Raw genomic sequence first — 17,567 nt, forward strand, 5'->3', positions numbered from 1 at the left:
TAATGACAGAAAAATTTTAGATCCATAATAATCATATATTCATATAATCATTTATAATATGATTACATCATATAAAGGACTTGTTTTTGATAGAAGCAGAACTATTTTCAGGATCCTGTTTTCAGAGTGTCAGCACGGTTTGAGTAGCTAAGACTTGATTTGATTTTTTTTTTAAATCTTGTTAAGTATCCAATTGCTTTTAGTTTTCCTCCTCCTGCTCTCTTCTTGATGTTTTCCAGTGTTTCAGCCTTTTCAGACTCATTAATCTCCATCAGCTTCTCAATCAGAAAATCAATGTGCTGAAGTATGAACAGTGAATCGCTCTTGAGTGCGATCATCTGGAGATTTTCCACACAGTGAAAAGCTGATTTCAAAAGCTTTTCTTTCTCTTTCTCTAATCCTTGCAGTTCTTCTTCCAGCTTCTTGACCAAAGACTCACCATCCCTAATCTTACCATCATATTTCTTCTTTAAATCTTCATATGTCCTCTTCTCTTTCTTTGTATTTGATACATATATTTTTGCCTCTCTGACATGTTTGCTGTAGTGGCATTTATTAGTGCACACTGTACAGTGATCATTCTTCATCACTTCACACCACGAGAGATCACTGACCCACCAGCATCCTGGATAATGACAGTTCTCCTCACAGACGGTGCAGCACGTCGCCACACTGGCTACAGCAGGATCAACATCAACCTGTTCTTTGTAGACCACATCAACTTCATACTGAAAGTTCTTATTTTCTTCAACATCTTTCTTGTTCTTCTCCACAGCTTCTTGGGTTTGTTTCAGCTCATTCTGCTTTAGTTCCATCATTTGAACTCGTGATTGTAGATTAGAAATATTTGCCTCCAACTGCTTCCGATTCTTCAACACATCTAGTGTCATCTGCAAGGATTTTGGTTTTATTGTGTTAAGATACTTGAAGAATTGTTCCATTCCACTAAAACTGCGATCCAATGATTGTTCCTGTATCTTTTTTTGTTTTTTATCTTCAGCAGGTTCTGTCTGATGTTTTCAGCAATATCTCTTTCAAATAAAGACTGAACAGCATCAAATATGTATTGTTGTCTGTCGGAGAGTCGATTCTGTGTTGCTTTATTCACCAGACACACTGTGTCTATTTCATGGATCCCTTCAGCAGATTTACTTAAACTGAGCAAACTCTCAGCAATCTCTTTATCTTTCTCAATTCCACGTGTGTCTCCATATCCTGGAGTGTCGATGATTGTTAAATGGATTGGACTCTCTTGTAGATAAAACTCATAAACAGTGATGCTGGAGGTCTGACTGTGAGCTTGTGTTCGGTCGCTCTGATCATCTGTGATCTCAAACCAAACCTTGTCTTCTCTCTGAACACCCAACATGTAGTTGATCATCACATCGATCAGGGATGTTTCTCCTGTTCCTGTTTCTCCCACCAGCAGAATGGTTTTATGGGGTTTGTGTCTATGTCTCTCTCCAAAGGTCATTTTTCTATATGGTTCAGACTGATCCAAATCGTCTGTCCTTGTTTGCAGACGACACCGAGGAGGATTTCCATCTTCAATTAAATTGCTTTTCTTTTTAAGATAATTTATGTTCTGTATATGAAGCAATACACAATAACAAAATACAATAAATATATAGATGAACATATAAATGATGAACAATATTACATTTATTAATCATAATCAAATTATAAACATCAACGTCCCCTAATAATAAAGGCCCTTTCACATAACTCATCCCCGAAAAGGCAAGTATTATACATTTATTTTCATTTGTCATTTCCTCCTTAAATATTAAATATAATTTTCTAATTGTTGAATTATAATGGTTTGTGTTTTATTGTTATAACCCTTCTTCTTCTGGAATCTGATTGACTGAGAGGCTTTCCAGGATGTGCTGTTATTTCAACAGTATCCGCACAGGGTTGTTCAACATTGTGTCACTCCGCTTGTCTCTGTATGAGACAGACAGCATTTCTCCAGCAAAAGACAGCAAACCCACTACAATTCTTGAAATACTACTGAGCCACTGAATTTAATTTTTTTTCAGGCAAGAATGTAGTTAACCTCAAGTATGCAGTTTAATAATGAACTTTATCAATTTTTTTCCTTGTCAACACTTTTCTACGACACTTGTGAGGTCTGGCCTCAGGTAGATGAATAATGCCAGCAGCTCAGTGTCTGTCATTGTAAGATTGGGTTCATGAAAACTGATCCCATTGTCTGCGTTTGCCCAAGCTGCTTTGCTAAAGTGAAAATGAAGAAGGTGAGTGCTAGTCAATAGGATTATCAGATCAGACAAATCTAACTAAATTTGTTAAGTCTCACCTGGATCTCAAACTCACACTCTCCTTTAATGCCTTCTTTGCGTTTAAGTTTCTCTTGCGAGGACTTCAGTGGTGTATAGTCCTCATCCTAGAATTTAAATAAAAAATCTAAGACATCAGAGATCTTCAAGAGAATAAAATATCTGCTGTCCGTTCATGGGGAAGTCATGGCCTAATGGTTAGAGAGTCGGACTCACAATTGAAGGGTTGTGAGTTCGAGTCTTGGGGGGGAGTGCATGTACAGTTCTCTCTCCACCCTCAATACCACGACTTAGGTGCCCTTGAGCAAGGCACCGAACCCCCAACTGCTCCCCGGGCGCCGCAGCATAAATGGCTGCCCACTGCTCTGGGTGTGTGCTCACAGTGTGTGTGTGTGTTAACCCCGGGTGGGTTAAATGCAGAGCATGAATTCTGAGTATGGTTCACCATACTTGGCTGAATGTCACTTTCAGAAACAAACTTTGCATGAATCCTTGTTCTCTTCTTGCTTTTTTGATAGCTGATTTCGTTCTCTGTTTTAAAAAGAGAACAGAAGCATAACAGAAAGGAGAAATAACACGATAGTCTCTTCCTGGTAAGTGTTGTAAGAGGGTGTTAATACAGGTCAAAGAACAGCAACAACATGGGCTGTATTCACACACACGTCTGGTTTGCCATCCTTGTGGGGACTCTCCATAGGCGTAATGCTTTTTCTACTGTACAGACCTTATTTTCTATCGCCCAACACCAACACTACACCTAAACCTACCCCTCACAGAAAACTTTCTGCATTTTTAGATTTTCAAAAAGCTTCATTCTGTGTGATTTACTAGCTTGTTTACCCGAGGGGACCTCAATTTAGGTCCCCACCATGACACGATTCCCCATGAGTATGTGTATTCAGGTTAAGTCCCAACCAGAATAGAAAAACAGGTACACAGGGGCCTTTTCACGAGAACTGAGATAAAACAGTTGTAGAATAGATTCATCAGAATTGCAAAATGGAACACATTGAGGATATATTCTCAGAAAATCTACTCAAAAGTAAATTACAAGGTTAGTATCTATGAGCAATTTTGAAATTGAGATTTTTAATTTTACTTGGGATAAATAGTCTGTGATAAAAGGTTCATAAATTGTATAATTCATAGTTTGGATAACAGATCCTCCATTTAAAAATAACAATGTTCATAAATCCCTAAGTTTTTTTTTATTAAAGTTATTTTTTACATTATTTAAAATAATTTATTTTGAAAGATTTAACAAACCATTTTAACACAAGTATTTTTTTATAATATTTTAATAATTTTAATAAATCCCTTTTTTTTCTTATTTATTTATTTTTATTTAATAACTAAAAAAACAAGCTAAAAGTGTCCCTGGAAACTGATGAAGAATTACTGCTGTTTACGAGACAAAAACTTATTCATTATGACATTTAAAAGTCTATTGTTGTGTTATTTGAAGTATAGAATATTATATAATATTTTAATAATGTTAATAAATCCCTAAAGCATAGTTTTATTTTATTTATTGACATTATTTAATATATATATATATATATATATATATATATATATATATATATATATATATATATATATATATATATATATATATATATATTTTAATTAACAAAGCCATTTTAAATAAAATACATTCTTATTTTAAACTATTATTTATTTATTTACTATTACTGTATACTATTTATATATCTATTTAATTTCTATCTATTTTTATGTATCTATTTTTTATTTATATGAACAAAATATTTAATATGTATGTAAACACAGATAAGTGAGCATTTAGCAGTTGTTGTTTAATTGTCCTAATGGATGTTCATGACAGACACTTTCCAGTGCTGATGTTCTCTGGTGTTTTATAAAGACATGTGTCTCATATAAACTCAAAAACACACGAGCTTGTGGCTTCATTATCATCCACTTTCTGCTTCCCTTTTGTGCCGTGTGTTTTCTCACAGATACAGATGAGTAACACATATGAGGAGTTCCCAAACCTGCAGAAGATCTTCACACACAACATGATGAAGAACTGCTCTTAATGATGATTCTGGCTTAGATGACTTTGAGTCACACAGAGAAACATTATTTACACACTGTCACAAGAAATAAAGACACAACCTAAATAACACTCGATTAAACTCAGCATAACTGTTTGTCATGCAGGTCTGTTTGAGAAGGAATGAATAGTTTCTGAGTGTGGCTTTTGTCACACATGATCAGGCCTATTAACACTTAAACTTTGGTTTGATTCTAGTCACCTCTACATGCAAAATCTGAATCACACACAAATCTAATCACTGATGAACTGAGTTTTGTTGTGCCCTCCAATTATAATGAAATTGTCTTTTTAAGAGATCTAAATTGGAACTGGCTTTTGCCAATGTCTGACCATTTTAAATCATTTTGTAATTCTTTTAATCTTTTTCAGATTGTGAATAGCCCCACCAGACCAAATTTAAAACATCCAGAAAAATCATCATTAATTGATCTCATTCTTACAAATGCCCCTCACAAATATTCCTGTGCCTCTGTTTTTGCAAATGATATAAGCGATCATTGCCTTATAGCATCTGTAAGGAACAGTTTTTTAAAGAGCAGTTTTCAATGCAGGGCTTTTTACATGATCTGTATGATTTTGATTGGGAAAGAATTAGTCTTATTGATGATGTCGAAAATGCTTGGACATTTTTTTATGATGGTTTCACAGACCTGGTAAATAAGCATGCCCCACTCAAAAGACATAGAGTGAAAGGGCGAAATAATGTTTGGTTTAGCAATGATTTGTCTGACCTTCTAGAGCGAAATCAAGCCTGGGCTCAAGCTAGAAAGTCAAAGCTCAAATATAACTGGTTTAAATTTCGGCGTTTACGTAATTTATGTACTGTAAAAATCTGTAATGCTAAATCTGCCTATTTCCTTTCTGAAAAATCAATTTTCGATTTTCGAAAAATTTAAATAACCCACTCAAGTTCTGGAAAACAATCAAATTATTAACTGAGGCAAAAACAGATACAGAAGTACCATCTTGTATTGTTGTTGATGACAAAAAAAATCATTGGCAAAAATGAAATCTTCAATCGTTTTAATAGTCATTTCATTGCTGCTGGTTCCCTTTATGAAACACGACATAATCCAGTTTCCAGTTCTCCCACTGCATGTCCTGTTGATCAGTTACTGTCAGCTCAAGACAGTAACCATACCAGAAGTGAGAAAGGCCTTGAAAGATCTAGCTGCTATAATAGCTGCTGATTTGATATAGCAAATCCAGTTACATATTTAATTAACCTTTTTCTTTAGTCACAAATCAAGTACCAGCCATCAGGAAATCTGCCAATGTTCTCCCCCTTCACAAAGGTGGTGATCCTGCAGACATAAATAACTATAGGCCTATTTCTAAATTGTCAGTATTAGCTAAATTGATGGAATCAGTCATCAGCATGCAAATAAAAGACTATCTAATTAATAACAATATTTTGAATGACTTTCAATCTGGTTTTAGGAAACAACACAGTACTGCTGTTTCAAAGGTTGTAAATGATCTGGTCAAAATCTTTGACAATAAGCAGCACTGTGCAGCACTGTTTATTGATTTGTCAAAAGCTTTTGACACAGTGGACCATAAAATACTTCTTCAAAGACTCACCTCTATTGGGCTATCAGAACAAGCAGTGGGATGGTTCAACAGTTACCTATCAGGGAGAACACAATGTGTGCAAGTAGATGGCCTCACTTCTGCCTCCCTAAATATTTTAAAAGGGGTGCCTCAAGGCTCAAGGCCACTTCTTTTTACCATTTACATAAACAACCTCTGCATTAATATAAATAATACAAACTATCATTACTATGCTGATGATACTGTTCTCTACTGTTCTGGGTCCACATTAGGTCAAGCAATCACAAATTTACAATCTGCTTTTAACATCTTGCAACATAATCTGGCTACTTTAAAGTTGGTTCTAAACGGGGAAAAACAACTAAAAACAATGTCCCAGCGATTTGTACACTTTCAGGTACAGAAATCGAAGAAGTGTCAAATTACAAATACTTGGGCATTACCATTGATCAATCACTGTCTTTTACATTGCATGTCCAAGATTTGGTTAAACAACTGAAGTTGAAGTTAGGTTTCTTCTTTAGAATCAAGTCTTGTTTATCTTTTGAAGCAAAAAATCAACTTGTAAATGCAACATTCTTGTCTGTTTTGGACTATGGTGACATTTTATATATGCATTCAATCTCCCAGTGTCTTCATGCTTTGGACTCGGTGTTTCATGGAGCCTTAAGATTCATCACAAACTTAAAATCTCACACTCATCACTGTCTGCTGTACTATCGGGTCGAGTGGTTCTCCCTCTCCATTAGGGGTTGGATGCACTGGCATCTTTTTATTTATAAAGCAGTTTTAGGAATACTTCCTCCTTATCTGAATGCTTACATCCTCCCGGGGTCTGTAGGGGCATATCACTTGCGTTCACAGGAACTGTTTTTATTGATAGTCCCTAAAGTCCATACTGACTTTGGCAAAATGGCTTTTAATTTTGCAGCACCATTTGCATGGAATCAGCTTCAGAATGAACTACAGTTGAAGGAGATGGTCTCACTTTTTTCTTTTAAAGGCTTTATAAAGGACCTTGCAGAAAGGCAGTCTGTCTGTCATTGCTTCTAAATAGATTTAGGAGCCTTTTTTTATGATGACGTTGTTTGAATATGATATTATTTATATAGCGCTTTAAACAAAATATATTGCGTCAAAGCAACTGAACACCATTAATTAGGAAAACAGTGTGTCAATAATGCAAAATGACAGTTAAAGGCAGTTCATCATTGAACTCAGTGATGTCATCTCAGTTCAGTGTCTGTGCATTTATTTGCAATCAAGTCAACGATATCGCTGTAGATAAAGTGACCCCAAATAAGCAAGCCACAGGCGACAGCGGCAAGGAACCGAAACTCCATAGGTGGCAGAATGGAGAAATAAACCTTGGGAGAAACCAGGCTCAGTCTGGGGGCCAGTTCTCCACTGACCAGATGAAACCAGCAGTTCAATTCCAGGCTGCAGCAAAGTCAGATTGGCAGAAGAATCATCTGTTTCCTGTGGTTTTGTCCCTGTAAGGTCTTTACAGGGAATCTGTATCTGGGGCTCTAGTTGTCCTGGTCTCTGCTGTCTTTCAGGGATGTAGAGGTCCTTTCTAGGTGCTGATCCACCATCTGGTCTTGATACGTACTGGATCCGGGTGACTGCAGTGACCCTCTGATCTGGATACAGACTGGATCTGGTGGCCATGGTAACCTCGGAATAAGAGAGAAACAGACTAATATTAGCGTAGATGCCATTCTTCTAATGATGTAGCAAGTACATCGAGTGTTATGGGAAGTGTTCCCGGTTTACCTAATTAATGCAGCCTAAAAATCCTTTAACGGATTTGGATATTAAAAGCATATTAGTATGTTATGTGTAAGCCAGGTTAAAGAGATGGGTCTTTAATCTAGATTTAAAATGCAAGAGTGTGTCTGCCTCCCGAACAATGTTAGGTAGGTTATTCCAGAGTTTAGGCGCCAAAAAGGAAAAAGATCTGCCACCCGCAGTTGATTTTGATATTCTAGGTATTATTAAATTGCCTGAGTTTTGAGAATGCAGCGGACGTGGAGGATTATTAAAATACTGAGGAGCTAAACCATTCAGGGCTTTATAAGTAATAAGCAATATTTTAAAATCTATACGATGTTTGATAGGGAGACAGTGCAGTGTTGACAGGACCGGGCTAATATGGTCATACTTCCTGGTTCTAGTAAGAACTCTTGCTGCTGCATTTTGGACTAGCTGTAGTTTGTTTACTAAGCGTGCAGAACAACCACCCAATAAAGCATTACAATAATCTAACCTTGAGGTCATAAAAGCATGGATTAACATTTCTGCATTTGACATTGAGAGCATAGGCTGTAATTTAGATATATTTTTGAGATGGAAAAATGCAGTTTTACAAATGCTAGAAACGTGGCTTTCTAAGGAAAGATTGCTATCAAATAGCACACCTAGGTTCCTAACGGATGACGAAGAATTGAAAGAGCAGCCATCAAGTCTTAGACAATGTTCTAGGTTATTACATGCAGAGTTTTTAGGTCCTATAAATAACACCTCTGTTTTTTCAGAATTTAGCAGTAAGAAATTACTCGTCATCCAGTTTTTTTATATCGACTATGCATTCCATTAGTTTTTCAAATTGGTGTGTTTCACCCGGCCGCGAAGAAATATAGAGCTGAGTATCATCAGCATAACAGTGAAAGCTAACACCATGTTTCCTGATGATATCTCCCAAGGGTAACATATAAAGCGTGAAGAGTAGCGGACCTAGTACGGAGCCTTGAGGTACTCCATACTGGACTTGTGATCGATATGATACCTCTTCATTCACTGCTACGAATTGATGGCGGTCATATAAGTATGATTTAAACCATGCTAATGCACTTCCATTAATGCCAACAAAGTGTTTAAGTCTATGCAAAAGAATGTTGTGGTCAGTTGTGTCAAACGCAGCACTAAGATCCAAAAGAACTAAAAGAGAGATACAACCACGATCAGATGATAAGAGCACGTCATTTGTAACTCTAAGGAGAGCAGTCTCAGTACTATGATACGGTCTAAATCCTGACTGGAAATCCTCACAGATACCATTTTTCTCTAAGAAGGAATATAATTGTGAGGATATTACCTTTTCTAGTATCTTGGACAGAAAAGGGAGATTCGAGATTGGTCTATAATTAACTAGTTCTTTGGGGTCAAGTTGTGGTTTTTTGATGAGAGGCTTAATAATAGCCAGTTTGAAGGTTTTGGGGACATATCCTAATGACCATGAGGAATTAATAATAGTCAGAAGAGGATCTATGACTTCTGGAAGCATCTCTTTTAGGAGCTTAGATGGTATAGGTTCTAGCATACATGTTGTTGGTTTAGATGATTTAACAAGTTTATACAATTCTTTCTCTCCTATAGTAGAGAATGAGTGGAACTTTTCCTCAGGGGGTCTATAGTGCACTGTCTGATGCGATACTGTAGCTGACGGCTGAATAGTTACAATTTTATCTCTAATAGTATTGATTTTAGAAGTAAAGTAGTTCATTAAATCATTACTGCTGTGATGTTGGGAAATATCAACACTTGTTGAGGCTTTATTTTTCGTTAATTTAGCCACTGTATTGAATAAATACCTGGGGTTATGTTTGTTCGGATCTAGCAGTTTTTAATGCTTTTCTGTAGGATAGGTTACTTTCCCGCCAAGCAATACAAAATACCTCTAGTTTTGTTTTCCTCCAGCTGTGCTCCATTTTTCGGGCTGCTCTCTTTTGGGTGTGAGTATGTATGGTGTCGCCCTGCGATTCACTGAACTAGCCGTTTAACATCAAATCTGCACTGGATATTAATATCCAAAGTATAGTGAAAACAGGCTGTCGTCCTTTTTTCGGTTTATTTTATCATTAAAAGTCATTTTGATTGTCTGCCGGTTCCCGCCTCCTCCTTCCCGTAATTAGGAAGTTTTTGTAAGCATTACACTGGTGCCGAAGCCCGGGAGAAGGATGGACACGCTGCTGAAGATCCCACGCCACTGTGGTGAATCCGCGGTGCCATGGAGCAGGGCGAGGAAGTGTGCCACCATGGACGCTCGAGGCGGTGGGCTGGAGTGAGTTGCCGGGGACGGACGAGCTTGCTGCCGGCTGCCCGCAATGTGGAGGTGCGGCTGTCGTCCGTGAGGGAGCACAGGTGTCGCCGCCGTTCACCAGGGGGCCGGAGCCTGCTGCCATCCATGAAGGAATCCGGAGGAGCAGGGAATGGGGGACTCCTGCCGGCTGCCCAAAACTGGAGGAGCCGAGCGCAGTCTCCGAGGGGCGATGGGGGTATGTGACGAGTGGGGCGGGGCCGAGAGCCGTGGGAATGGCCGGTGGAGTGATTGAAAATGAGCGACACCTGCTCGACTCACCGGTCTCGAGTCCCACGGAGGAGGTGGAAGAATATAAAAGAGGAGCGTCGACAGTGAAGGACGAGAGAGGACCAGGCCTGGATGTTAGTTTGTGTTTGGTTTTTATTTGTGCGCGGCCATCGTCCACAAGAGGCTGTCGCGCAGTTTTCTGTTTATTTTATCATTAAAAGTCATTTTGATTGTCTGCCGGTTCCCGCCTCCTTCTTTCCCTAATTAAGAAGTTTTTGTAAGCATTACAGACATTAACTTGTAAGCACAAAACACAATATACTTGCCTTTTCAATATGAATAATGCTTTATTAGATAAATCTAAGACATATAAACTAATCTAACACATAAGCACACGCACTCACACATTCATACAAGTTGCAGGAAGATAGAAAGTTAGGAAAGGATGAGTTTAAGAGAATGAAAATGTGAAATCCCAAGTTTACAGCAATACATGAAATTGCATAGACATGAACAGCCATCAATCACTTAATTAACCCTCGCATTGAGTTCCTCAATGAGGTTAAAATTATATTAGATACACCAGTATAGATCAGTCTGGAGGTCCTTGCTTGCGTTTCATGCATAAAGGGGGTTCCCTTTGTTGTCGTTGAAAGGGGGTTTCCCGATGTCGCTGATTGTCTGGAAGTTCAGTAGTCTCTGAAGTGACGTCTTGGGATGCCCGTGGTTGGGCCTTGGCTGAAGACGCGGAGTTGTGTGGACTGGTTGAAGTTGAACGGGCACTCGAGGTCAGACTCGGAGACACAGCGTTACAAAACTTAACTCAGAACATGAAACTCTTAAACGGAAAAGAAAAAACTAAAATAAAAGAACAGGAGTAAAGTTTGACGAGACTATGTGGTGTTTCTTCTCATCTTGGCTAAGTACTGTAGCAGCAGGCATGCAGGCCGACGCATGCTGGAACCGCGCTCAAAGAACGGTGATTACTAAAAGCATGGCTAAAAGCTTAAGCTAAGAAGCAAAGCTAAAAGCAAACTAAAAGCAGGCATGATTAATAGCAGAAGCAAAGCTAAAAGCAAACTAAAAGCTTGCATAACTAATAGCAGAAGCTAGACGCAAGCTGGAAGCTAAAAGCTAAATTGTATGGTGTCCTGAGTATTTAAACTGGCCTGTTTTGGCCACACCTCAAATGTTGTCTTGACCAATCAGATATCGTCTTGGCTCGGGGTACCATAAATCATATGTTATCTTATCACGCATGTGGTCCGAATTTTCCCGCTCTTGCAGGGTATAATTTTGGACATGATTCCCATAACAAGAATATGATACATTTGACAAATAACTGATAGTCAGAAACATTTCAAGCAAGCAGATTCAAGCACAAACATACCAAACATGATTATGAATCCTTAAGCTATCCCATAGTTATTAAAAGACATACACAATAAGTGATTATAAACATGATAGTCAAATGTGTGGGTTACATATAAATGAATATGGAGTGAAGCGATGGACTGATATTCATTTAGAAGTCTTTTTGAGTTCATTAAAAGACAGTTTCTGTACCATTCTCTGACATAAGGATGTTCTGTGGAGACCAGAGGTTAAGAGGTCCCCTTAGGAATTTCAGTCTGGTTCTGCTAGGTGGGGGGGGGGGGCAATCCAAGGATCTTGTGTATTACTCTCATGGGTTTACATGTGATGTCTGACGTTGCATCTCAATTACTTGCCCCAAATTTGACAATCTCTTCTCCGAATTGAAATTGTCAATGATTGTTCTAGTGGTGTTAATGTTAAAATCTGTTCTGTGAAAGAGTTGGTTGGTTATCTTGCTTCGGACTTGTGGCATGGAATGATTTACAACCTGTTGCCTTCCTGAGGAATTTGGCTCTTGTTTCAACCACAGTCCTGATCGACTCTTTAATTTGTCTGGTTCGGGTCAGATACACTACATCAACTTCAATACCCAGAATCCTCGTCTGTAGTACCTGCTCAACATACATATCTTTAATTATTGATTCAATTTGTGTTCACTCAACAACATGTGTCTGGTACCAAAAACAATACTTTTTGTTTTGCCAAAATTTAATACTAACTTATTATTTGTAACCCACTCTACCACAGACTTTAGTTCATCCAATAACACAATTTCAAGGTCTTCAATTGTCTCTTGAGATGAATAGATAGTCAAATCATCAGCATACATAGCTATTTTTACTCCCTTTAAATGTAATGGCAAATCATTTTTATAGAAAACAGGAGTGGTTCTTAACAACTACCCTGTGGTACACCACAGTCAACTGCTCTTTAATGTTAAAAACTGCCATTGAAAAAAAAAAAAGTTTGCCTCCTATTTCCTAAATAACTCTGAAACCAAATTGTTGCTGTAGAGCTGAAACCATAACATTGCAATTTTCTTAATAGAAGTTTATGATCAATCAAATCGAACGCAGAGCTAAAATCTAACAGTACAGCTCCTGCCAACTTATTATCCAATGCTACTAGCCAGTCATTTGTCATTTGAGCCATAGCAGTGGTGGTCGAATGACCTGCTCTATAGGTTCAGTACTTAAATTATGGTCAGTAAAATGTTTCTGAATTTGTTCAACAACAATCTTCTCCATAATTTTACTTAACGCAGGCAGCAGACTAATCGGTCTAGAGTTGGGTCCACAGAAAGTAGAAGATGTATTTTTTGGTAATGGTACAATTTTGGCTGTTTTCCAAGCCTGAGGATAAACCCCTTTATTTGGACTCAAATTTAAAATATGAGTAATAGGGACAGCAATTAAACGAGCAACAAGTTTAAACAACTTAGAATCAATATTGTCCATACCAGAAGGCTTTTCCTTAAATTCCAATAGTAAATGTTCTACATTTTGCACTGTAACATTACCAAACTGAAAATTGCAGTTCCTTTCCTGCATAATGCTGTTCCTTATTGAGGCCTCTGCTTTTATATTTTCAGTTTGCTCCATATCACCCCTTATTTTTTCGACTTTATCACAAAAATAATAATTTAAATGATAATAAAACAACCCTCTGATTCAAATGCTGGTATAGATTTAACACTCCTTCCCAACATATTAAGACATTCCATAAGTTCTTATTGTCATACTTCTCATTTATGATAAAAATTATTATAATACAATTTCTTTCTCTTTATGTTTAATTTAGTTACATAATTTCTCAACTTTCGATATACTTGCCAATCTGATTCATAATTAGAAATAGTACTCACCGAAGGATGTGGGGGTTTGACTGGGCAGGCACAGGTGACATGATCTGGCAAGGCACATTAAACTTCTTCGAATGAAAACCGTGTGGATTCCACTTGCATGGGCTCTGGTACTGGAGGGCTGTTAGCGGGAGAACCAGAGTGGTGGGCGGCTTCAAAGATTGGGCAGGCGGCTAGGTGCTGTGAAATGCGATTGGCCTTCAGCATAAAGTTCTATAATCCGATGGAATATTCGTAGATCGCCATTTGTGCACGGATCCGTGGATTAAGACGTTGACGATAGGTGCTTAGAAGCACTGCTTCATTCCATCCACTAGCCGCCACCAATGTTCGAAACAGGATGGTGTATTCACTGGTCATTGTTTCACCCTGATGCAACCGCAGTAGTTGATCCGCTGTAGAGATTTCTTCCAAAGATGAGCAGAACACTTCCTTAAAGTGGGCTGTAAAAGCTTCAAAAGAGTTATTTATGGCACAGTTCACATCCCATATGGCCTTTGCCCATTGCAGGGCATGCCCAGACAGTAGAGAAATTAAGAAGGCTACCTTGGAACGATCGGTGGAGAATTTCTGCGGCTGCGCCTCAATGTACAGTGAAACCTGGAGAAGAAAACCGCCACATCCAGCTGATTCCCCCGCATATAATGCAGGCAGCGTCAGAGGCAGAACGGGGAGTGGATGAAGCGGTGAGTGCTGACCGGAGGAGGTTGCCCAGCTCCTGCAGAAGATCTACAGGTGTGGGTGACTGGGGATCCATAAAGTTGAGTTTGTAGGTCCGGTTTTCTGTCACGAACTACAATGGACACTGGGGGTTTAGTGCAAGGGAACAATTTATTTACGTGGAAATGTGAAAGTTGTTGTTGAGTTGTAGAGAGGATAACTTCCAGAGTTCTAGAGATAAACACACGGAGAGTCAGCTTAGGTATGTCACAGGAGATCGTCGTGGGGATATCTGAGTACATAGGAAAGACACGTTAGTAGAGAGAAGTTGGGCACCAGTTCATGGAAGTGAACGGTAGACCAGACACCGGAGTATTGAGTTGGAGGTGTCTTTATCCTGGTAAGTGATTACTGGTGTAGGTGATCAGTACTCCGGTGATTGGGATCGTGCTTGATGGGAGTCAGGTGCGGATGATGATTGGGGTGGCTGTGACGGAGAGTTCCTGACAGAAACTTGATGGCAGTGAATATTAATGTGGTCCTCTCTCTCGCTCTCTCTCCCTCCACTAAATTTGCTAAATTTATTAGTGTCACTAAAATTAAAGTCTATGTGAAGAGCAATAGTGTTAGCATTCTACAATATACATATTGCTTATGCATTGTGTATAAAATATTATGTCCGTAATCTAGTCTTTAAACAACCATTAATAAAGTTCAGTGATCAGACATAATTCAGTTTATGATCTGGGTCATTCCTGTTATACAGTGACTTTTATGTCCCAATAATTTATTTAATCATATTTTCTCTAAAACGAGTCACATATTTATAAGATATGGCTTAAATTGTATATTTAGATCTTCTTTATCACTTAAAAATGGATGATAGAAATTATAAATACTATTTTGTATTTTACACACCGTTTCATTGATATATGCATTCAATTTTATTATGTCCTCAGTGCAAAGTAATCAGCTATAAGAAATATAAACCATAAAATGATAAAAACTCAAAATTTGTTTTAATTATGTTATAGACTAGGCTAAACTCCCTCTAATTATATTTGCACATGATTAATATGTATGATTTTTTTTTTTTTTTTTTACAATTTTCTTCAATAACCGTGTCCCTGAAGTCATTTTCCACCCTGTTAGTACATACTTCTTGCCTTCCAAAACAGAATGCAATTTCATTGAGACCATTTTATAGAAGTGACATAATTTATTTTTCCCACGGAATTTATCTGTACAAACTGACGTAAGCTTCTACTCTCACTCCTAACGTTTTTTTTAGTTTTTGAAATGTTATCCTGCTTGTCCCACCCTTAAAGTTCCTATATTGTGAAGAATGTTTGTCCTATCAAAAAAATGTAAAAACAAATCTGACATAGTTATAAAAGTTATTTTAATCTGTTGAAGGTTAGCTAGGTAAATGTTGATCACTTAATTAGCTATGGCTAATTAAGTAAAAAAATGTTCCACCCTGTTAGATTCTAACAGAATAAATATTATTTAGTGAATATAGCAAATACATAGTCATCTGAACAGATAATCATTTTCCCACCATGATTGATTGTGATAAGGAGCCACATAGCTATTTTTTGTGTGCCTCCCCCAAAAGGAAATCTGGATTATTATTATTTTATTTATTTTTTTTATATCATTTTGAAACAATATTATATAGGTGAAGTTCCACACATTACAGATGGGAAACCATGCAGGACAATGACGGAAAGCTTGTCCACCGTTAACAAACCTGTTAACACTGGTATTCCACCCTGTTATGCTCTTTTTCCTAGTCATTTTAAATAATATTTTCATAGCAACGTTAAATGTTTGGCATATTTTTGTCTTATTTTGTGAGGAGAGGAGCACTAACAGCATATATATGTTTTTTATTATTATTTACAACCCTATCGGCAGAAATTAATAATTAATATTTAAGACATATTAATAATTAAGACATATTATATTCATTAATAATTGTTTTGTTATTGTTTTTCAAATAAAAAAAAGAATAAGATGGCATAAGGGACATATACTATCCAAGAAAAGCTCATTATTGTTTAACATTTACATTATTAACATGTTGTGATAACTATCTATATGTTCCTAACTGTCTCAGGCCGGCAATATCACGACTGAGGTGCCCTTGAACAAGGCACTGAACCCCCAACTGCCTGCCGGGTGCTGCAGCGTAAATGGCTGCCCACTGCTCTGGGTGTGTGTGTGTTCACTGCACTTTGGATGGGTTAAATGCAGAACATGAATTCTGAGAGTTCTGTATGTCACTTTCGCTTTCACTTTTTTGAAGATATTTAAATTATATCCAGCCAGATTTGATTTTTCTGAAAGTCATGTGCTTTTTAGAAAAACCATCCATGATCAAAACAGCAGAGAGAGAGAGAGAGAGAGAGAGAGAGAGAGAGAGAGAGAGAGAGAGAGAGAGATGAGATTTGTTTCACATTGAGTCTTTATTTTTACATTTTAAAATATATTATAACAAAAAAAAATCTAAATAAAACATGGAGATTTTTCTTAAGGATTAAATCAGCTTAATTCTAAATAAGTGTTTTCTTGCTTTACTCAGTAATTCATTGAGATGGCATTATTGTGATTTCACAAGGCTTTAAGGAATAAATGCTTATTTGGTGAATGATTCATAAATAATTTTAACAATTAACATACTTTTCTCTAATTTTATTTCAGCTTGTATGTCCCATTTCAAAATTACCATAATGTACCATATATATATATATATTTTTTTTACCATTTCAATTTTGTTCTTGTTTTTTTTTATTACCTTGGCTCTGTCAATCAGATGTGATACAAGTATTTCAGTGACAAATCTGCCACATTTATGCAAATAATATGTTATGCATGTATGTGTAAAATGCCAATAATATTTTTTTATTTTTATTTTTAATTGAAATATGACCAAGACATTTATACGCAAGATTTATTTAGAAAAGATATAACACATTATTGGTCATAATAATCTGCATGTTTAGTTCTGTGTTTTCATTTTTTTTTAGATATGGCTGGCACAGACTGTCAGCTATGGAAGATTATTTTACTATAGTGTTGTAAACCTTGTAAACACTAAACAAATGAATCTTACAGATATGCAAAGAAATAAACATGAGGGTGTAACTCCATAATGCTATATTCAAAGTTTTCTATCAAAACACTCGTTTTTGGGAAATGTAATTACTCTAAATTACTCTGTAATTACTGTAAATTGTTGACCTTCACCCATTATAATCACGAGAGATGACACATTTCCTTTCTTTTCCAATCTGTTATTTAAAGTGAAACTGAAAGTGACCTGCATGTATAAATACACCCTCTTTCACATCACATCTGCACATCCTTCAGGAGCTCAAGACAGTAAAGATAGTTCTGTGATTCTTATTTTACTGTTCAAAC

General features: G+C 37.1%; 1 protein-coding gene across 1 annotated transcript; it reads right to left on the reverse strand.

The window, feature by feature from the left end:
* LOC132123885 (uncharacterized) lies at positions 1 to 2,995 on the reverse strand. Its single transcript, XM_059534577.1, has 4 exons — positions 2,963 to 2,995; positions 2,321 to 2,407; positions 1,031 to 1,585; positions 1 to 998 (listed from the first exon to the last, which is right to left on the reverse strand). The coding sequence occupies exons 1-4, from the start codon at positions 2,993 to 2,995 to the stop codon at positions 108 to 110; spliced, it is 1,566 nt and encodes a 521-aa protein (XP_059390560.1). The 3' UTR covers positions 1 to 107.
* Between the last annotated feature and the right edge of the window lie 14,572 nt (positions 2,996 to 17,567).

The sequence above is a fragment of the Carassius carassius genome, chromosome 42 (genome assembly GCF_963082965.1).
Source record: "Carassius carassius chromosome 42, fCarCar2.1, whole genome shotgun sequence".
Lineage (NCBI taxonomy): Eukaryota > Metazoa > Chordata > Actinopteri > Cypriniformes > Cyprinidae > Carassius > Carassius carassius.